Below are 23,074 nucleotides of genomic sequence, written 5' to 3'. Positions count from 1 at the left end.
TGGGTTTGTCTCTGTTCTAGGTCTCTGGGAGTGACTATCTGAAGACGTCACTTCATGGGTTAGTCTCTGTTCTAGGTCTCTGGGAGTGACTATCTGAAGACGTCACTTCATGGGTTTGTCTCTGTTCTAGGTCTCTGGGAGTGACTATCTGAAGACGTCACTTCATGGGTTTGTCTCTGTTCTAGGTCTCTGGGAGTGACTATCTGAAGACGTCACTTCATGGGTTTGTCTCTGTTCTAGGTCTCTGGGAGTGACTATCTGGGAGTTGTTTGAGTTGGGGAACCAGCCGTACAGACACTACACTGACAGACAGGTCCTGACCTACGCTGTGAAGGAACAGCAGCTCAAACTAACCAGGCCCCGGCTCAAAGTACCCCTGGCTGAGCGCTGGTGAGTACACACACACACACACACACACACAGAGAAACACACACACACATGCACACATACACACACACACATGCACGAATGCACTAATGCGCTCGCACACACACTCGCACAAGTGTACAAACGCATGCACACTCGGGCGCCTATGCAGGATACGCCACAATCCTTTGGTCTGTAACCAATCATTAGTACTCCCTATCCTCATATCAACCAATCAATGCCTTTTATACTGGCGCACTAACCAACCATTAGTCTTCTTCTCCTGACATTACATTTACATTTAAGTCATTTAGCAGACGCTCTTATCCAGAGCGACTTACAAATTGGTGCATTCACCTTATGATATCCAGTGGAAGAACCACTTTACAATAGTGCATCTAAATCTTTTAGGGGGGGGGTTAGAAGGATTAATATATCCTATCCTAGGTATTCCTTAAAGAGGTGGGGTTTCAGGTGTCTCCGGAAGGTGGTGATTGACTCCGCTGTCCTGGCGTCGTGAGGGAGCTTGTTCCACCATTGGGGTGCCAGAGCAGCGAACAGTTTTGACTGGGCTGAGCGGGAACTGTGCTTCCTCAGAGGTAGGGAGGCGAGCAGGCCAGAGGTGGATGAACGCAGTGCCCTTGTTTGGGTGTAGGGCCTGATCAGAGCCTGAAGGTACGGAGGTGCCGTTCCCCTCACAGCTCCGTAGGCAAGCACCATGGTCTTGTAGCGGATGCGAGCTTCAACTAGAAGCCAGTGGAGAGAGCGGAGGAGCAGGGTGACGTGAGAGAACTTGGGAAGGTTGAACACCAGACGGGCTGCGGCGTTCTGGATGAGTTGTAGGGGTTTAATGGCACAGGCAGGGAGCCCAGCCAACAGCGAGTTGCAGTAATCCAGACGGGAGATGACAAGTGCCTGGATTAGGACCTGCGCCGCTTCCTGTGTGAGGCAGGGTCGTACTCTGCGAATGTTGTAGAGCATGAACCTACAGGATCGGGTCACCGCCTTGATGTTAGTGGAGAACGACAAGGTGTTGTCCAGGGTCACGCCAAGGTTCTTAGCACTCTGGGAGGAGGACACAATGGAGTTGTCAACCGTGATGGCGAGATCATGGAACGGGCAGTCCTTCCCCGGGAGGAAGAGCAGCTCCGTCTTGCCGAGGTTCAGCTTGAGATGGTGATCCGTCATCCACACTGATATGTCTGCCAGACATGCAGAGATGCGATTCGCCACCTGGTTATCAGAAGGGGGAAAGGAGAAAATTAATTGTGTGTCGTCTGCATAGGAATGATAGGAGAGACCATGTGAGGATATGACAGAGCCAAGTGACTTGGTGTATAGCGAGAATAGGAGAGGGCCTAGAACAGAGCCCTGGGGGACACCAGTGGTGAGAGCACGTGGTGCGGAGACAGATTCTCGCCACACCACCTGGTAGGAGCGACCTGTCAGGTAGGACGCAATCCAAGCGTGGGCCGCGCCGGAGATGCCCAACTCGGAGAGGGTGGAGAGGAGGATCTGATGGTTCACGGTATCAAAGGCAGCAGATAGGTCTAGAAGGATGAGAGCAGAGGAGAGAGAGTTAGCTTTAGCAGTGCGGAGAGCCTCCGTGACACAGAGAAGAGCAGTCTCAGTTGAATGACCAGTCTTGAAACCTGACTGATTTGGATCAAGAAGGTCATTCTGAGAGAGATAGCAGGAGAGCTGGCCAAGGACGGCACATTCAAGAGTTTTGGAGACATGGGTTGTAATCAATACCTCATTTACCTGGCTATGAGCCTCTCATTTTGTCAGGACCATATAATACATATTTCTGGCATCTCACACATACAGTACACAACACTTTTGTATTCATCCTTCTCTGGACGTCTGGCAAATAGTGTTCCTTTTATCAAGCATGTTACTCATTTAAAACAACCTGAGTATTTAATGCTGACACACACAGGCACACACCTTCCTATATGCTAACCAATCTTTCCAATCACAGTTTCTGTATCTGGCTTGTATATATCCTTGTCAGATTGTAAGACTAGCGGCCAGTAACAGCTGGACAAAGGACTTCCTCATCATATTGCTGTCTCCTAAATCAATTCCATGGTAGCTGCCTCATTTCAGTGTGATACAGCAATTTTTCATAATAAATGGACTAACCTCCAGAATTACAGAGTAACACTTTTTCATCCCTTCCCCAACCCTCTGCCCCCTCCCTCCCTCCCTCCCTCCCTCCCTCCCTCTGTCTGTCGCTCCCTCCCACTCTCCCTCTCTCACTCCCTCCCTCTCTCTGTCTGTCTGTCGCTCTCTCCCTCCCTCTGTCTGTCGCTCCCTCCCTCCGTCTGTCCCTCCCTCCCTCCCTCCCTATGTCTGTCGCTCCCTCCCCCTCTTTCCTTCCCTCCCTCCCTCCCTCCCTCCCTCTCTGTCGCTCCCTCCCCCTCTTTCCTTCCCTCCCTCCCTCCCTCCCCTCTCCGTCGCTCCCTCCCACTCTCCCTCTCTCACTCCCTCTGTCCCTTCCTCCCTCTGCTGTTGCTCCCTCTGTCTATCTATCTCCCTCCCTCTGTCTGTCGCTCCCTCCGTCCGTCCGTCCCTCCCTCCCTCCCTCCCCCCCTCCTCCCTCCCTCTCTCCCTCCCACATCCCTCCCTCTCTCTGTTACACCCCCCCAGGTATGAAGTGATGCAGTTCTGCTGGCTGCAGCCAGAGCAAAGACCCAACAGTGAAGAGGTACACCTCCTCCTCACCTACCTGTGTGCCAAGGGGGCCAGTGCAGTCCAGGAGGACTTTGAACAGCGCTGGAACTCCCTGAGACCCAACCTGACTGGCAGCACCACCCACAGCCACACCGGCCCAGCCCCTCCACCACTAGCCCAGACCACTGTCGCTGCCCCAGCCCGACCACCTATCCCTGGGGACGTGGAGTTGGAGCCGGCCTCCACCTCCCGCAACTCCTTCCCCCTCCTCGAACACTTCTCCCAGGACAGCTTCCACTCCGACAGCGGTGACGACATCCTGACCGTGACAGAGACCAGCTATGGTGGGCTCAACTTTGAGTACAAGTGGGAGCAGGCGAGAGCCGAGCAGCCATACTGTTCCTCATCCACCAGCGGGCCTCTGGGCCAGGGCAACCCTCACTACCAGGACGTATACTACCCCGTCGGGAACACCTCCACCTCGGGCAGCTGTAAAGGGGATGGAAGGGGGGGAGGGCTCGCTCTGGGGGTCTCCCCATCCTACTACGAGTCCGACCACTCCGGGTCGGGGTCAGGGTCGGGGGTAGGGGTGGTGCCAGTGTTGAGCGCTCACAGCCCTTCGGTCGGCAGTGAGTACTACATCCGTATTGAGGAGCCGGTGGTGTGTAATATCAACCTGGATGATAGTGTGGTTGACTACAGCCCCGGGTTGGAGGCTGAGGATGGCAGCCTCTCCTCAGGGAGCAGAACCCCACAGCCCCAGTCCCAGTCCCAGCCCAGTGCCTACTGGTCAGCAGCAGCAGGCGACAGCAGTGGGGGTAAACACAGTACCTATGACAATAGCCCTGCCGTGTCCCTGACCATGGAGCCTCTCCTGAGACAGACAGCCAGCACAGCCAGTCCCGTGGAGCTGGGGCGGTCCCACCAGTACTTCTCACCCAATCAGAGACAGGCTTTCTACTGTGAACAGTCGCCCATTCGAGAGACATGTTGCCAATCACCAGAGGACACGCCCATAATATCCCAGCTGAACCTGCATCATCCAATGGGGAGGCTGGAAACCCCTCTGGGGTCCTCCCACTCCCAGTGCCTGAGTAGCCCTAGTCTGGGACACTGTGACCCCTACCTGGAGGCTAGCCAAGGCTTCACCACCACAGCCAGGAGGACGGTTAGTGAAGGCTACTATGACATGATGGGTCCCCTCAGAAAGACTCTACCCATGGCTAACCATATTAGCATCGACGTGGAGACAGGGGACGGGGGACTTTTGGTGGGGGGCAGGAGGAGAGGAGAAAGTGACAATGGGGACATCGACGATGGTGATCTCTTCTCTGAGAGAGAAGCCACCAACTGGACCTCCAACCACTCGGCCAATAACAACAGCATGACTTTTGACCTTAGGCAGACGGGCCAATCACAGGACAGCTATCTGGATCTCCATTACAACAACACCTCGACACACTCCTCTACTGTAACAGGCTCGTGTAACAGTAGCAACATGTGCCAGCAGCACAGCTCCAGAGCCTTCAGCTATATGGAGGCCACAGGGAGAGAGAGCGCTGTCTGCTCTTCCTCTAGCAGACCCAGTGAGGGCAGTAGTGCTACTACATATAGTCACCTGTGTCACGGAGCTAGAGATAAACCTGTGTGTCTCTCAGACCACTCTACTCTAGATCATCTAAGAGGTGTTGCTGTTGACTCTCTCTCCAGCTCTTCTGTTGCTGTCAAGTGTGTTAACCTGAAAGGTGGTGTAAAGGACAGCGTCCCCACCACCAAAACTACAACTACGGTGTCTGTAGAGGGACACAGTAAAACCCCATCTCTGATTACAGGAGAGAGGCAATTCTCCCATCCCAAGATGATCCCAGAACCAGGCTATATCCAATCCCCGTCCACATACATGGAGCTTGACACTGGCACAGGCCTCAGCACTAAGGCAGCCCTGACAGAGAAACAGGGGGTTAATGTTTGGGAGATACCTTCACATGTTAAAGACATTAGAGGTCCAGCGGAGGTGATTTCTGGTGGTGTGGGGGAGAGGAGGCTGGGGATGGGGTTGGCCCACCCTGAAGGGGTACTGCTGGAGCCGGTCGGGTCCTTGTTTGAGGCTAGCAGAGGGCTGGACAGTGGGTTGGAGATGGCCGGTCATTCCAGCATCAGCCTAGTGGACATCAGCAACTGTAGCTACGACGATGAGGACGATGACATAACAGATATCACTTCTGGAATCTTGGCCGACTACTCCCTGGACTATGCTGACGAGGTCGGAGACGATCTAAGCCCCGCCCACCACCCCCACGGACGCTCCCTGCAGAACCCAGTGGGAACCCCCGACTCCGTGGACACCCTGAACATGCTGTCGCTGTCATTGTCGGTTACCACCACCAGCCCCTGTGAGGCCTTCAGCCTTGATGATGTCTTTCTCCATCCTTCCTCCTCCCTCTCCTCCTCTTTCACCTCCTCATCTCTCCTCCCCAAATCCCTGGACAGTGGCTACGACACAGAGAACAATGAAAGCCCAGAGTTCATCCTAAAGGAGGGAGGTGGGAATGGGGAGTTCCTATTGGACTGCGAAGGAAACCACCAACAACATCCAGTCCTCGGTGGGAGCCACCCAGTCCGCGGTGGGGTTAGCCTGGGGCCGAGGTCGGACCAGATGGTCCTTCAGCAGGTGGACCTGGGTGATGGGGTTGGGGTCTCTCTGTGTACCTCTTCCTCCTCTGGCAGCACTGAGCTGCAGCTAAAGGGACTAAGTGACAAGAATCCGTTCATGGACTCTGCCTACTTCTCTGACTACGACGCGGAGAACGAGAGGAGTCCCCAGGATGAAGGGAGTAACTTCTTCACCAGTCCAGGAGATAAGAAGGACTTTGTGGGGCACACAGCCTCGAAACAGAGGATAAGGTCGGCGAGGAGAGATGAACTCCAACCACAGACGGAGAGAGAGGACGGTTACCGTGACCTGACAGACCTGACAGGAAACACAAACGGAGTGGTGGTGTTTGACACTACCACAGGTTCTTCTCCCTCCTCGGCCCCCGGCCCGCGCCTCTCCATGCTGGCCCCCTTCCCCCCTCAGATGGGGGGCTGTCTGGCCAAAGAGTCCGCCCCTGACGATGCTGTAGGCCTGGAGTCTGAGCACAGCGGCGAGGAGCCGGCATCTGGGTGCAGCTCCACCATGGTGTCTGAGGGTTCCTCCACGGTGCAGGAGGCTTCAGCCAGACACCCCGACCAGGATAACCATCACAGGGCCTCAGAGGATGACTACTCCCCCATCCAGTCCCTGGGCTCCGACTCTACCATAGACTACAGAGAGGAGGTGATGAAAGAGAAGGAGGAGGACGGCGAGGGAGAGCAGGGATCTACTGAGGAGGACATGCCAGAGTTTAATCAGGTCGACGAGGATGGAGAGAATGGAGAGAGAGGAGGAGAAGAGGAGGAGTATGAGGAGTTAGAGGAGGAGAACGAAGAGGAGGAGAAGGCGGGCTACAGCAGACACCAGAACGGTCCTGTTGGCCTCCTCACCTCCTCTCCGTCGCTCCTCTCCTGCTCCCCCTCCCTCCAGGAGCTGTGTCGGGAGGTGGAGAGGCGAGCTCCTCTAACAGAGGGGGAGGAGTCAGATGACAGTGAGTCAGAGGAGGAGCTGCGGAGCTACAACCTGCAGGAGGAGCTGAGCGAGGAGGACAGTGAGGGGGAGGTTGGTTATATATTGGTTATATTCACGTTCCCCATTTTCCTACATGATTTTAATCTATTTTAAACCTGAGATCCACAATAGGAGCAGCAGCTCCACTGGTCGCCCCAGGCACATTTCTTATCGTTTTAGTTCAGAGGAAATGAGCATCCACGTCGTGGTAAAACAGAATGGTAGTATATACTCTGCTGTTCTATCTGGCATGTAATGATGTGCAATGATGTCAGAGAGGTGTCAGAGATGTCAGAGTTTGTAGTATCACAAACCGGCCACAGGAGTCTGGTGTCACCTTAATTTGGGAGGACAGGCTCGTGGTAATGGCTGGAGCGAAATAAGTGGAATAGTATCAAATACATCAAACACATGATTCCATGTGTTTGGTGCCATTCCATTAGCTCCGTTTCAGACATTATTATGAGCCGTTCTCCCCTCAGCAGCCTCCTATGAAACGGAGGTGGCCATTTCGCCGCTGTAGATTGGAGCTTTAATCATGTAAAGCAGTGTTTCCCAAACCTGAGGAACATTATGTGTTTCTGGCCAAGTACTAACACAGTTAATTCAACTAATCAACTCATCATGAAGAGTGGAATCAGGTGTGTTATAGGGTTAAAAACTACAATGTACTCTACTTTGGGTCCCCAGGACCAGGATTAAGACACACTGATGTGAAGTGTGTTGTGTCTCACTTGACTTGACTAGGTGATGGGGGTGCCGGTGGTGGTGAGCGATAGTAGTGGGGCCAGAAACCTCCGCAGCCTCCTCAAGATGCCTACACTCCTCACACAGTCCTTCTGTGACGAGCTGGACAGGAAGAAGAAAGCCGTGTCCTTCTTTGATGACGTCACCGTCTTCCTGTTCGACCAGGTCAGTCACTCTGCAAGCATAGTGACATCACTATGGTCAATCAATGACAATACTTCATTCTGGATGAAAAAGGCACCACGCATTATAGAGCATTCATAGTCTTTATAACCGCTGCATAGATGCATCACAAATCATTTACAAGCAGTCACACAACATAAAAGTGGTGTTTAAAGTTGGGCCAGTTGAATTATTGTTTTCTGGACTAGTAGATATATTTGAGACTTTCTAACTGATTTCTCTTTCACCTCCAGGAGAGCCCCACAGGAGAGCTGGCTGACTTCACGTTTCCCCCAGGAGCGGAGTCCAGTGGCCAGGCCTCGGGCGGGGAGAACCCCCAACCGGACCTCCAGCCCCACTCCACCATGGGCCACCACTACCACCCCACCATGGGCCACCACCTCCACCCCCCGGACAGGGCACCACACGCCTCAGAGGACTCTGATGGCAACATGTCAGAAGAAGGTAAGAGTGAAAAATACTTTCAGTTACAAGAACAGTTAGAGACCAAGAAGGTTAAGAATGGATCCCTGAGGGATGCAAGAACAATAAGAGACCAAAAGGGGTTAAGAATGGATCCCTGATGAATACAACAACAGTAAGAGACCAACAGGGTTAAGAATGGATCCCTGAGGGATACAAGAACAATAAGAGACCAAGAGGGTTAAGAATGGATCCCTGAGGGATACAAGAACAGTAAGAGACCAAGAGGGTTAAGAATGGATCCCTGAGGGATACAAGAACAGTAAGAGACCAATAGGGTTAAGAATGGATCCCTGAGGGAATCCACAAGCTATAGTCAGGTATACTGTATCAGTTCTAAACCCCCTCTCCTCTGTGTGTGTTTGTGTGTGTGTGTGTGTATGCGCGCATATTCAGGTGGAGGGTTTGAGTGGGAGGATGACATCCCATTGATGACCAGCCCGTTGTCCAGCCCATCTACAGCTGAGCCACCGGTCTCCGATCCCATCCCGGTCCCTGCTGCCAAGCCTCCCGATGACAAGCCGGTAGCAGTAACAGCAGCATCACAGTTCTCCCGTTTCAGCGTGTCCCGCTCCCGCTTCTCCATCACACATGTCCCCAATCCAGACATGAACTCAGCTGGAGGTCAGTCCTGGTGAACACTCCCCTGGTACTGTAGTACTGTAGTAGTCACTAGTGTCCTGTTAAACACTCCCCTGGTACTGTAGTACTGTAGTAGTCACTAGTGTCCTGTTAAACACTCCCCTGGTACTGTAGTAGTCACTAGTGTCCTGTTAAACACCCCCCTGGTATTGTAGTACTGTAGTAGTCACTAGTGTCCTGTTAAACACTCCCCTGGTACTGTAGTACTGTAGTAGTCACTAGTGTCCTGTTAAACACTCCCCCGGTACTGTAGTACTGTAATAGTCACTAGTGTCCTGTTAAACACTCCCCTGGTACTGTAGTACTGTAGTAGTCACTAGTGTCCTGTTAAACACTCCCCTGGTACTGTAGTACTGTAGTAGTCACTAGTGTCCTGTTAAACACTCCCCTGGTACTGTAGTAGTCACTAGTGTCCTGTTAAACACTCCCCTGGTACTGTAGTAGTCACTAGTGTCCTGTTAAACACTCCCCTGGTACTGTAGTACTGTAGTAGTCACTAGTGTCCTGTTAAACACTCCCCTGGTACTGTAGTAGTCACTAGTGTCCTGTTAAACACTCCCCTGGTACTGTAGTACTGTAGTAGTCACTAGTGTCCTGTTAAACACTCCCCTGGTACTGTAGTACTGTAGTAGTCGCTATTGTCCTGTTAAACACTCCCCTGGTATTGTAGTACTGTAGTAGTCACTAGTGTCCTGTTAAACACTCCCCTGGTACTGTAGTACTGTAGTAGTCACTAGTGTCCTGTTAAACACTCCCCTGGTACTGTAGTACTGTAGTAGTCGCTATTGTCCTGTTAAACACTCCCCTGGTACTGTAGTAGTCACTAGTGTCCTGTTAAACACTCCCCTGGTACTGTAGTACTGTAGTAGTCACTAGTGTCCTGTTAAACACTCCCCTGGTACTGTAGTAGTCACTAGTGTCCTGTTAAACACTCCCCTGGTACTGTAGTACTGTAGTAGTCGCTAGTGTCCTGTTAAACACTCCCCTGGTACTGTAGTAGTCACTAGTGTCCTGTTAAACACTCCCCTGGTACTGTAGTACTGTAGTAGTCACTAGTGTCCTGTTAAACACTCCCCTGGTACTGTAGTACTGTAGTAGTCACTAGTGTCCTGTTAAACACTCCCATGGTACTGTAGTACTGTAGTAGTCACTAGTGTCCTGTTAAACACACCCCTGGTACTGTAGTACTGTAGTAGTCACTAGTGTCCTGTTAAACACTCCCCTGGTACTGTAGTAGTCACTAGTGTCGTGTTAAACACTCCCCTGGTACTGTAGTACTGTAGTAGTCACTAGTGTCCTGTTAAACACTCCCCTGGTACTGTAGTAGTCACTAGTGTCCTGTTCACAATACTGATCCCAGCCTAGCTGTACTGGCCTGGTTACGTGGTGCCCTGCTCACAATACTGAGCCCAGCCTATCTGTACTGGCCTGGTTACGTGGTGCCCTGCTCACAATACTGAGCCCAGCCTATCTGTACTGGCCTGGTTACGTGGTGCCCTGCTCACAGTACTGAGCCCAGCCTATCTGTACTGGCCTGGTTACGTGGTGCCCTGCTCACAGTACTGAGCCCAGCCTAGCTGTACTGGCCTGGTTATGTAGTGCCCTGTTCACAATACTGAGTCCAAGCTAGCTTTACTGGGCTGGTGTGGTTATGCATCCACCATAGTTGCTGGAGTGGACAATGTACTGTCAAAAGAAAGGGCAGCACAGTACAGTTTAGGTCGACACGATAGTGTGAAAAGGGAAATGTCACATCTGCGCTAACGAATCCTCTTCTCTTGTCTCACAGGGACCAGTGAAGACGGAGAGAGGCAGTGAAAGAATTATTGAAGGGGTCTTCTCCATGACAGGAGGGTGTATCCCTCTCCTAGTATAACTACCAAGTGTTCAGACCTCCAGCACCTGAGGACCCTGTATGAGCCAATGCCTCATATTGTAGTGACACAACATCTACATCCCAAATGACAGCCTATTCCCTATGTGCCCTGGTCAACAATAGTGGAAAACATAGGGAACAGGGTGCCATTTGGGATGCAACCAAACACCTTAAATGGTTCCTTCTCTTACTTTGTATTATTACTCCAGAGAGAGACAGAGAGATAGCTGTAGGAATGATGACAGAGTCCTGAGAGGACCACAACCAAGCAGAATGTGACTGATAATATAGATGTATTAGAGATATATAACATCTACACTTATGACAATTAATAATAACTTATTTGCTCAAATCACCATTGACGTTCATTAGCGACAAGTCATTTGTGGAAAGGAAAAAGAGACAAGAAAAATGACAGACTTGGTCTCATTGCTGCTCTCTCATTGGCTGCTTTGGTCCTCCATCGGCTTGCTCATTGGCTGGTTGGATCTTCTAGAACAGTGTTACAGTGCTTCCCTGGAGCCATTGAATGACGTCTGATGACCGCCCCACAGGAAGCTGCTGTCTGTGGGGGTTCAAAGATGAAAATAAACCCCCGCCCTTTAAAAATGACAGAGGAATAGGGGTGGGGGTGCTGCGAAACTTACTGTGCCCCCTTGACAAAGCCACAAGAATGTGGATGGTCTTGCTGATGTTTTAGTTCAGGGATAAAAAAATGTATTATTATGATGTTATACCATAGCATTGTTGAATATGTGTTTCTGATTGGCTTGAAGGGCATTCTAGAGCGTGCATTATTTCCGCATAACGCACGGTAGAAAGACTATAGTTCGTTCTTACATATTATATGTTTGAGCTGCTTTTGAAAGCAAAAGTTCAATTGAAAACATTATTGGCATGTTTGAATTCGATTTTCATGATGGCGAGCTAGGACTGATGGTTTGGTTAGCTAAACTAGCAAGTCTGTTTGTTTGGTTACCAAGGCAACCACTGTCGCTGTCTAGTAAACTTGCTAGCTACTTCAGTGGATGTTAAACACATTTCTACTTGCAAATTAACACATTTCTAGCAGCAAATGTGTTAAATTATAGCCCTGGTATAAAAGGGATAATCAACTTGGGGCTCTATGCATACTCTGGAAAAGTTGAAGGTCAGCTGGAACACACCTTCCACATCGTTCATTATTTTCCATAGAACACATAGCTCTGGTTGATTATCCCTTACATAACAGATCATTAGAACAAGAGCCCTGTTGAAATGTATGTATGTTATAATATATATGGCTCTGCTTACAACTTGGTAACACTGTTATGTGTCTGTTTCACAGTTCTTTGTAACGTTAGTTACTCCTCCCCTTACAAAAAAAGGTTGCCGTTTTGAAACTGCAGTACAAGTGCAGTAACTGCAGTCAACTGTGGTATTTTGGATGCAGTAATTGCAGAATAACTGCAGTTACACTGCCAAATGACTGCAGTAAAAAAAAATGGTTATTTTGGACACAGTATTTCCAGCAAACTGCAGTTATACTGCACTCTAATGGCAATATTTTTTGGTAAGTGTCTTCTCTCTGGTCAATGAAGACCTCCACATCTGTTCAAAATGCACTTCCTCTATTAGAATGATTAGGCCAGTTGAGAAGCTCTAAAGTAGATATATTTAGGGTAGAAGCGTGTACTGAACAAAACCTGATAGAGTGCCATTTCAGCCGAGCCTGTAGGAGCCTGTTAGTAGCACCACCTATAGATCAATGTTGAAAATACATCTACTGTACCTGCATTTACGTTTCAGGTCACCCCTGTGTTGGGTCTACATGACTAAAATATAAGGCGGAGAACACTGTGTGTAATGTTAATGTAATGGATCTGTTACAGCATAGATCCATGAGGGTCGTATTCATTAGGTATGACTAGGGGGAAAAAAGTACTGAAATGAGACTATCTGGACTTTAAAATTATATATATATTTAACTAGGCAAGTCAGTTAAGAACAAATTCTTATTTACAATGAAAGCCTACCGAGGAACTGCCTTGTTCAGGGGCAGAACGACAGATTTTACCTTATCAGCTCGGGGATTCGATCCAGCAACCTTTCGGTTACTGACTCTACTGGCTCGACCTGCCGCCCACTTGTCCAATAAGACACGCTTATTAACGTTTTTCATCGCATAACCTTTTCCGTTAAGTGCCCTAATGAACGTGACCCAGGATCCCTGTTTGTGTCTGTCCCTGGAAACTCAAGGGTCATTTGGTAACAAAACATTATACGTTTATTATAATGCATTATAAAGGACGCTATAAAGTATTATACATTACTGTCTAGCCCATGTAATGATTCATACAGTAGCTTTGCTCACGTTTCATTTAACCAGCGATACAATGAGTGGAATGTGACGGAGGGAGAGAAAAGAGGGATGAATAGAAGAGATTTGCATCCTAAAATGGCACCCTATTCCCTTTATAGTGCACTACTTTTGACCAGAACCCAATGGGCCCTTTATAGTAGACTACTTTCGACCAGGGCCCATAGAGCATTTGGGACCCCACCCAGGTGAAGCCACAGCCACACTGGTTTGGTCATAATATCTCTTCTGGACGGTTTTCCTGGACACAGATGAATCATAGTCCTGGACTAACAAACACTTTCAATAGAGAATCACCATTAAAATAGGTTTTGAGATCAGGACTTATTCTGTGTCTGGGAAACCAGCCCTGTATGATTAAATGCAAGAGCGCCTTTCAATTCAACTACATGTCTATACTATATCTGTCATGAAGCTCTGATTGTCACCGGTCTACCTACACCATCTAATGCAGGTCTATTTTATTACATGTAAGAGATGGTTATCTCTACAGGTGTTCAAGGTGTACAGACATTGCAACAGGACGGTTACAGATTGACACATCTCACATAATAGTGTATGAATGTTATCAACATGTTTCAAGATCATTTGACTTGGTTTTACTACTGCTGTACCATCTCCTCTCCTTCCGGGGCCATGTATCAAGCGTCTCAAAGCAGGAGTGCTGACTTAGGATCAGTTTGGCCTTTTAGATCGCAATAAATAAGATCACACAGGCAGGACCTGATCTTAGATCAGTACTCATTCTCTGAGACACTTGATACATTCACCCCCCTGATTCTCCTGAGTCACTAAAAGGGCCAATTCTATTTTCTCTCTCTGCCTGCCTTTTAAGTTTTTCACATTCTGCAAGGAGAGAGACTTTCCCCCTAGTATTTCTTATCTACCAATATGAGTCTGTTTCTGAAATGGAATTATATTCTCTGTATAGTGCAAAAACAAAAATACAAATATTTGTGCACTATATAGGGAATAGGGGCCATTTCAGACACAACTTTAACCTCTACGGGATTGTGTGTGTCCTCCCACGGGACAGTTGCGCTAACGTGCACTAATGTGATTAGCATGACATTTTAAGTAACAAGAAAATTTCCCAGGACATAGACGTATCTGATATGGGCAGAAAGCTTAAATTCTTGTTAATCTAACTGCACTGTCCAATTTACAGTAACAGTGAAAGAATACTATGCTATTCTTTGAGGAGAGTATCAATAAAATGTATCAATAAACCAATTAGGCACATTTGGGCAGACTTGATACAACATTTTGAACAGTAATTCAATGGTTTATTGGGTCAGTCTAAAACTTTGCACCTACACTGCTGCCATCGTATTTCAGACACCACTTTAAAGTAATCCACTGCAGCCAGATTGTGGAGTTACTTACCCGCTCCTCTTCGCTCTCTGTGGAGCATAAGTCCTCAACCAGTCCATGCCGGCTTGTCTAAATAGTGGCGGTGCGTAAAGATTGCACTTACCACAAAGTCCTCGTTTCCCTGTGTTCGCTGTATTGTCATTAGCACAATATACATGATCCCGATTTTAGCTTCAAGGCGGCGGCCATTTTGAAAATCCTAAAAGGTAGATTGTGCTGATTTAATGGCACACTAAAACATGTCGCGCGCCATATTTTTCAAACACAGTGAATAGTGCTAAAACAATTGTCATATCTGAATTCTGCCATCTTTATGCACGTTGGCCATTTGCCAAAGAGAAAGGACAACAATAACCAATGGCTAAGCTAAATAGACAATTGATATTAGTTGAGATTTGAGTAGGTGAGATGGGTTGGTCCGTACACCAGTAGTAACACCATCATGGACCCCAGGAAGAGTAGCTGCTGCTTCTAATAAAATACCAAATACCAAATCATCATCACTCTATAGATCCATTCTAGCTTGGTCCCAGATCTGCTTGTGCTCTTTCCAACTCACTGTCAAGCCAAACATTTGACATAGCAATTCCACAAGGTGTTGGTAAGAGAGCAGAAACCGACTGGCATCCAGGCTAGTTCCATTCCTCAAGGCCTATGTCTCAGTTTCATGGCTGTCGTGCTAAAGTATAATTCAAGACAAATAAATGAAGCCAGTTTTTTTCCTCTTTTGTCTGTCACATTTATTGCTTTGTTTACTGTAATTAATTAATGTGAGCATAGGCACCTGAGCAATTGAGCAAATTAATCAGCAGCATTCCCACTTTGAAAATAGGGTTGCAAATGTATGTTTTTGCACCCCCACATTTTTAGACCAGGAAAGTATCATGACCCATTGGGTAATTTGTCATCATGCTTGTAGTCTTTAGCAACCTGGGAATCAGTGAAACACTCCTTGACCAGAGGCCCCAGGTGATCCGCCACTGCCGGCGGCACATTGTCCTCATAGAGAAAATAAATTAACTTCATCCTTGCTACTGTTCTTTGATGAAGAGTCTCTCCCTTCTCATATAAAGTTAGGATTCATGAGATAACCTGTAAGAGCTTTAGTGTACAAGCCCCTTCAGTGTCATAAATGTAAAATATTTGGTCATGTGTCAAGTGTGTGCAGAAGGGAAGAGTATCTTATGCCAGATTAATGGAAATGCTGCAACTGTGGAGGTGAACATGCGCCTGAATTCCTGGAGTGCCCTGTTAGGGTGAGTGAGAATGAGGTGGCAAGGGTAAGTAGTGTCCAGTGTGTCTCCTATCTGGAGGCGGTGAGAAAATTGGAAGGAACGAGTGATGGGGAATAAACAATGGTAGTAGAGCGACCACGACCAGTGAAGGGTTCTCATCAACCAAGGAATAGTGAAATGCTACATGGTAAAAAGGGGGACTTTGTATTATTTATTGCAATGGTCATAAACTGTACAACACAAGGGAGAAGAAATCTAAGAACATTGGAATCCTTGTGAATGCCGCATAACGTTTTTTGGGGGGCTGTGCCGAGTCAGTGCAAGAAATCCTGTCAGTGAATGTACTGCCATCACAGAACCCTGAGCCTGTGTAGGGATGTATTTTGGAGTGGACTGTGATTGAATAAGTGGGATTGGTTCTTAGTTGACGTGTTTTATTTGGTATGATGTCGTTTATCCTATGTCCCACGTTTTTTTTTTTTTTTTTCAATACCCCTACTAGCTGGTAGCGATAATGCGCCATTAACATTGGATTCCAACCGCCGTTAAACCCCATCGAAGAAGAAGAAGAGTACGTTGTGTTCCAAGTGGCTCTTGGGTAAAAGTAGGAGGTAGCAGACAACAGGATTCTTGAAAAGGGTGTTGTTGAACGTTTTCTTGACTTTTATAGATCAGGTGAACTCTTTGCAAATAATTTTTCTGAAGTAAGGTCAGCCTACATGAGACGTTTATTTGTCACAATTTAAATCGTGTTCTGATATTTAATTAGATGTTTGATTGCTCTGGTATAATCTATCTGAACGCTATGACTGTTGCCTACACATTTCTTTTCATGTGAAGAAACAGTAGCTTCCTTGATGGATTTGGTAAGTGTGGTTGCCTTTTAACAGTAGTGAATAGCTCCGCTGTATACAATTATATGTTCAGTTAACTTTTAACATTATATCTCTGCTGTGTGGCATAAAAAGGTGAGTTTGGTAAACTAACAGTAGCCTATAGCTCTACTGTATAAAATGTCTTGGTCTAGTTTTCATAATCTTTGATCTTCCACATCAATGCGTTACATCTGAACAGCTGGACAAAATAAACCATGGCGGTAATTAACTTGTTGGGATATTTTGTCCTTCAACAAAGTAACCTTCTAGCCTATCGCACACAAACCATTACACAAAATGATTGCTGTTTTGAAACTGCAGTAAAATTGCAGTAACTGCAGTCGACTGTGGTATTCTGGACGCAGTAATTGCAGAATAACTGCGGTGTACTGCACTGTAACTGCACAATTACTGCAGTAAAAAAACGTATTTTGGACACAGTATTTGAAAGATACTGCAGTTGCACTCTGAATGCAATGTTTTTTTGTAAGGGGATTGATACAAGTCAGTGCGCAACGAGCAGGTAAAGTCAAAACCATGGAGAAATAATTACTCCTAGCCTACACCTTGTTCTTTAGAATAGCCGGACAGTGAAACAAAAATCACTTCAATCGTGTAAGTTCAGGTAGACAGCGGTCTACAACATAAGTAGCAGACACCATAGCAATTCGATATTGCTTTTTGTCAAGTACAAGGAACTGCATGGGCACGTTAGGTTATAGCACACATTCAACCTCCCAAAATAGCCTGCTCACCAAACAGATGTCTGTCATGGGGTAAAACGTAAATAAGGCGCAGTCATTCAAATCATTGTGAAATGTTTCATCCATTAGGAAATCTCAGGCAGAACCAATCAAATCGTCTGTAAATAATAGGTCCTAAGGTTTATTACCCTGAAATAATTGTCTTTAAAAATTCAGCGCATTTAGGCCCTTTTCAAATTATTACTCTTTTGGAGAAGTAACTGAAATGCGCACTGGCAATTATTATTTTCTATTTTTGTTAAATTCCATGATATTATAGACGCACAGAATATGTATTGGCTGAAGCCCATTGTAAATTCAAATCTCCCTACCGTCATATCTAAACCAATATGACACCAATGTCGATGAAAATTCCCAAATCAATATGATTGGAGGTACACAACACACTCCCCACCTCTCTCGTCATGAGCTGTTCGGACATTACGAATCATTCTATACCGGTTTTCTAACAGGGTCCTTCGCAATTTAGTTTTTAGAGTATTTTCTGTGCCTACCTAGCTCAAATTATTGATGTCGTAATAAAACGAGACTATAGTTTGCATTAAGTGACCATTGGATTAAAAAAATGTATTGACTAACTTTGTAGGTGCAACAGTTTTTATTACATGTATAATGTATCGCTCTCACGTGCACATTTCCGTCCATTAAGAACCAACGATGTGCGACCCCTGATTTTCTGATAATGCTAACATCTTTTCAACCAAATCTCAGTTGCTCGGCAACTATACAGCTACTATTAGCTAACGTTAGCTTGCTTGTCCAAAGACCAGCAGCTAGCCTCTGTAGCTAGCTAACACCAGTCAGCTGAAAGTTATCTATCTAGCTAACCAACAGGCAAAGGAATGGTAACCAGCTATTTGTTTATGGAAGGTTTGTTACACAAATGACTTCAGCTATTAGCTAGTTAGAGCCAGACAACAACAGCTGAACTCGACATAGAAGCTAGCTAATGATAGATAGTTCACGTCCAAATGCCAGTTGTACATTTTTCCACAAAGCCTAGTTAGCTAACTACATTAGTTCAAAACCAACACCAAACTTTGGGCAAACTGTCCAAGCGACAGTAAGAGCTAGCCATATTTCACTGTCAGACAGGACACAACTCAAACTAGTTGAGAAAAGAAATGCACATGTAAACAGCATGTTGTGCACGGCAGTGAGCATATGTATGCTTGCTAATATCAGGACAAACTCACCAGTTTCGAACATCCAGAATAGATTCCAGTATGCTCCTTCTCCTGTCTTGACATTTTTATCCAAGTCTGTGCTGATCAACAGTGGCCAAACTAACAACTCTGCCATTCGACTGGCTTCATTGTATTTACAGATCCGATCTGGATGCTGGGCTAGCCAACCCCTGATTATTTAAATGTATAGGATGCATAGCTGCAATGCTTTAGGCTAAAACAAGCTGTAAAAGGCACAAGAAAGACGTCTCTAGTGTGCATGGGGATTTCTTAGTTTAGTTTCTATGGCTAAGTTATGCAACCTTCAAGAATACAACTTTTAAGTCAATGACTTAAAACCATTTTCCTTGACTTTGCTTTCAATGGGAATTTAGTCATATTTTACAATGCAAGACTGTCACAATTAATTGAGCTATTCACCTTCTGAAAGCTGCAGACAATTACCTTTGACTATCCATGGTCAATTCTAAACATACTTTAATAGTTAGTTCAAAACGGATTTCAGCTATTAGAGGGCAACATCTAGCAGACCAGGGTTTAAACCAGAAACCGTGGCAAGCACACCACCTGTGCCATTAAGGCCTAGGCCTTTTGGCAGAGGCCAAATTAAAGTTTACAGTAGCACTGCCAATGGCAGACTTGGTTAATGTAATGAAATGTTGTATAATGCACCTTTTTAAAAGAAAATCACCTTCCAGTGTAAAAACCAGGGAATCTCAAAACAAAGTTTTAAGTTAGAAGTAGGCATTGGTCTGAAGCTGGAAAAAGAAAGGAAATTCACAAGGTTTGAATCCTAAGCAACCTGCATACAAATTGTTCAAAATACAATAGACCAACAAAGCTACTGTAGTAGAGCAATACTGTGGGCTGTAAAACCTTGGTAGAGCATGGGTGGAGTAGGCATTGTGGTGCTCGTGAATTTCCTATCTTTTTCGGCTTCAGACCAATACCTACTTCTTACGTCAAACAATTTCGTTTTTAATTCTTACTATAAAATAGATGTCTTGACAAGGGAACATAAGTGTCTTGTCTACTAAATTGCATAGCCACTGTAAAATAGGCTACATTAAAGTAGACTCAGCAAAATGACGCCACAAGCAGCAAATATTGCAATGAGCGAGATGCAAGACTTTGCTCTCACACAGTCACACAATGTATCTGTGCATGTATGTGCACGGGTACGCTTCACGCTGTTCCAGCATGGTTACCACAAGACCAAAACAGTTGGGAAGTTTAGCCTCGTGCTTCAACGCTCTGGGTTATTGCGGCAATTGACCCACTATGCTGTTTACTTTGTGCATCTAGCCTACGTCATATCGCGGCGTCTACCTTTAAACTCAGAATATGCAAGTGTTATCAGTTTTGAAATTTGTACTAAGAGTAAAAAAATATATACCACTTCCAAAGTGCTGAAATTATTTTCTATGTACAATACCTCCTGTGTTCACCAGGACAGAGCTAGCTCGTCCCCCTCCACCCTGCCGGAGTGCCCGGGTTGTAACTCTCCCAGTAGCGCCTTACTGCTAAATCTGAAGAGGGTGTCTGTGCGGCTGGTCGACTGCAGGAAAACACAAGGGAAGAGTGGAACTTCGAGAGGGGGACACGAGAAGGAGGGAGATGGAGATTTGATTTCATCAAGTAAGAACAATGGTGTGTGTGGATTAGACTACAATCTGCTTCTGCAACTTCTGTTAATTGATAGATACAAAATATACTGAATATTTCTGATAATATTTGTTTAGGGACCCATATTTCCAAAACTTAGTTATTCAATGTCTTTGTTTCACAGGGGAAACCCCTAACCGTCGTTCTCTCAGTGGGGGGCACTTATCATCTGGGGAGCCTCAACAACATCATGATGCTGACGAGACAGAGAATAATCTCAAGAAACTCCAGCAGAGACGTACAGGGAATAAACCTCACCACTACTGCTCTGACTTTGGGAAGAGGTTCACTACACAAAGGTCCTTAATTCTCCAGCGGAGTCACACCGGAGGGAAACCATACTGCTGCCCTCAATGTGGGAACTCTTTTGCTGCATCTAACACCTTAAAATATCATCTAAGAATCCACACAGGAGAGAAACCGTACTACTGCTCTCAGTGTGGAAAGAGGTTTGCTGCATCTAACACTTTAAAATCTCATCTGAGAATCCATACAGGAGAGAAACCGTATAGCTGCTCTCAGTGTGGGAAGAGTTTCACGTGTCCAGGGGGTCTTAAAGTACACAGAAGAAGCCATACAGGAGAGAAACCTTACAGATGCTCACAGTGTGGGAAGAGTTTCACTGCTTCTCACACCTTAAAATTTCATCTGAGAATTCATACAGGGGAGAAGCCATACCCCTGCCTTGATTGTGGGAAAGGTTTTGTTAGTGCAGGAGCCCTAACCATACACCAGCGTATACACACTGGAGAGAAGCCTTATAGCTGTCATCAGTGTGGAAAGAGCTTTTCTGTTTCAGAAAAACTAACTACACACCAGCGCATACACAGTGGAGAGAAACCTTATAGCTGTGATCAGTGTGGGAAATGCTTTGCTCGGTCAGGAGAGCTGACTACACACCAGATAACACACACTGGAGTGAAGCCTTATAGCTGTGATCAGTGTGGGAAGAGCTTTGCTCTAGCTTCCACCCTGACTACACACCAGCGAACACACACAGGAGAAAAACCTTACAGCTGTTATCATTGTGGGAAGAGCTGTGCTCGAGCTTCCTCCCTGACTAGACACCATCGAACACACACTGGAGAGAGAACTTATGTTTGTCTATGTGGAAAGAGCTTTTCTCTAGCTTCCACCCTGAATAGACACCAGCGAACACACACTGGAGAGAAGCCTTACAGCTGTGATCAGTGTGGGAAGAGCTTTGCTCGAGCTTCCTCCCTGAATAGACACCAGCGAACACACACTGGAGAGAAGCCTTACAACTGTGATCAGTGTGGGAAGAGCTTTGCTCTATCAGAACACCTGAATAGACACCTGCGAACACACACAGGAGAGAAGCCTTATAGCTGTGATCAGTGTGGGAAGAGCTTTGCTCTAACTGACAGCCTGACTACACACCAGCGAATACACACTGGAGAGAAGCCTTATAGCTGTGATCAGTGTGGGAAGAGATTCAGTCAATCAGGGACACTGAATTCACACCAGCGAACACACACTGGAGAGAAACCTTATGTCTGTCTTTGTGGAAAGAGCTTTTCTCATTTAGGGCCAATGAAAAAACACCAGAAAGCAACAATGTGCCATATTTCATCTCCCTCCTATCCAGTTCCAGATCCCTAAATATATGTGAAATAGAAAACATCTAGTCAACAGTCATATCCATCTACCATTCTTAAACAGTTGACTTAGTCTGATCACCATGGTAACCTCTGGAGCATAATATGCAGCTCTGATCTAGGATCAGGTCTCCCCTGTGTCTATGTAATATCACACATTGTGTTTTTAAATGGATCATTGTCATCATAGAAGATGTCATAATGAACCTGTGTGTGGGAGGGTGGGGGTTGATCATTGTATTCTTTCATATACTCATAATACTATTATTATTATTATTATTATTATTATTAAATCAAGTGGCGCAGTGGTCTAAGACCATCTCAGTCTTCAACCACAAGGCATCACTACGGACAACCTGGTTCAAATCCATACTGTACTCTGTTCACCCATGACTGAGTGGCTGTGCATGACTCCAACACCATCATTAAGTTTACAGATGACACAAGGGTGGTAGAGCTTTTCTTTTCTCTCGACAGCCTATAGGGAAGAGGTCAGAGACCTGGCAGTGTGATGCCAAGACAACAACCACTCCCTCAACGTGGCCAAGACAAAGAAGTTTATTGTGGGCTACAGGAAACTGAGGGCCGAACGCATTAACGGGGCTGTAGTGGAGCGGGTCGAAAGCTTCAAGTTCCTCAGTCGTGAAGAGGGCACAACAACGCCTCTTACCCCTCAGGAGGCTGAAAAGATTTGTCACGGGCCCTCAGATCCTCAAAGTTGTACAGCTGCTCCATTGAGAGCATCTTGACAGGCTGCATCCCCGCTTGGTATGGCAACTGCTTAGCATGCATCCGCAAGGCGCTACAGAGTGTCATGACCCCCCATAAATACCTTTCTCCCTTCCCCTCTCTCTCTGACCCTACTGAAGGACTTTTGAATAGCCTTTGTTAAATATAGAGAGTCTGGGAACATCAAACAAGTGGGGGAAAGGAACCATATTTCGGTAATAGAACCAGTTGGAAATATGCGTTGGAACTTAATGAGTATGGATGTCAGTTCGGTTGTCATCTGAGACATTATGACTGATGACAGGACGACATAAACTGTACCTGGGAAAGTCTACACATTCTAGTTATCAGATTCACATGGAATTGTTGTGCAATTTAAATGTTTGATATTGAAACTGTTTGTTAGAAGATTAAATGTAATTTTAGCTTCCAAATGAGATAATTGGGTTTTCATAAGGAAAGTGCCCTGCTTAATCAGTGGCCCGCCCCTGTGAAGAGACAGGGGTTATAAACGATGAAACACACCCTTCTCCCTCTCCACTATATAAGCCTTTGACGAAAAGGTAACCAGCTGTTCCGGGTACGTGAGGTCTGTAGCCTCTGCGTTAAAAGGACTCACATATAAGGTACAGAACTAAGCCAACCTCGGCGTGAGCTTTGGTTGCG

General features: G+C 46.4%; 2 protein-coding genes across 5 annotated transcripts in view; both read left to right on the top strand.

Moving 5' to 3' along the window:
- Positions 1-15,059, top strand: part of LOC106594314 (serine/threonine-protein kinase LMTK1) — a 74,890-nt gene extending 59,831 nt beyond the window's left edge. For all 3 annotated transcript variants that reach the window (XM_045719733.1, XM_045719732.1, XM_045719734.1), the window contains 6 exons: positions 241-390; positions 3,022-6,742; positions 7,439-7,603; positions 7,855-8,065; positions 8,480-8,707; positions 10,515-15,059. In XM_045719733.1, coding sequence (XP_045575689.1) covers positions 241-390; positions 3,022-6,742; positions 7,439-7,603; positions 7,855-8,065; positions 8,480-8,707; positions 10,515-10,543 — 4,504 coding nt within the window. In that variant the 3' untranslated portion in view covers positions 10,544-15,059. The remainder of the gene's footprint in view (positions 1-240; positions 391-3,021; positions 6,743-7,438; positions 7,604-7,854; positions 8,066-8,479; positions 8,708-10,514) is intronic.
- Positions 15,060-16,182: 1,123 nt separating this feature from the next.
- On the top strand, positions 16,183-22,419 carry LOC106606287 (zinc finger protein 883-like). Of its 2 annotated transcripts, none has more exons than XM_014202431.2 (3): positions 16,183-16,435; positions 19,847-20,045; positions 20,185-22,419. In XM_014202431.2, the coding sequence occupies exons 1-3, from the start codon at positions 16,427-16,429 to the stop codon at positions 21,681-21,683; spliced, it is 1,707 nt and encodes a 568-aa protein (XP_014057906.1). In that variant the 5' UTR covers positions 16,183-16,426; the 3' UTR covers positions 21,684-22,419. The 2 variants fall into 2 exon arrangements, with proteins under 2 accessions (XP_014057906.1, XP_045575691.1); XM_045719735.1 differs by having other exon boundaries at positions 16,189-16,435; positions 19,847-20,033.
- The last annotated feature ends 655 nt before the right edge of the window (positions 22,420-23,074 follow it).

The sequence above is a fragment of the Salmo salar genome, chromosome ssa06, assembly GCF_905237065.1.
Source record: "Salmo salar chromosome ssa06, Ssal_v3.1, whole genome shotgun sequence".
Lineage (NCBI taxonomy): Eukaryota > Metazoa > Chordata > Actinopteri > Salmoniformes > Salmonidae > Salmo > Salmo salar.
Note: the sequence above shows the minus strand (reverse complement) of the source record. Positions and strands in the feature narration are given on the sequence as shown.

Excerpts from the sequence above, each read along its gene's own strand:
- LOC106606287 (XM_014202431.2), top strand. Across the intron at positions 20,046-20,184 it reads TTCATCAAGTAAGAACAATG|GGGAAACCCCTAACCGTCGT; the intron begins GTGTGTGTGGAT and ends TTTGTTTCACAG.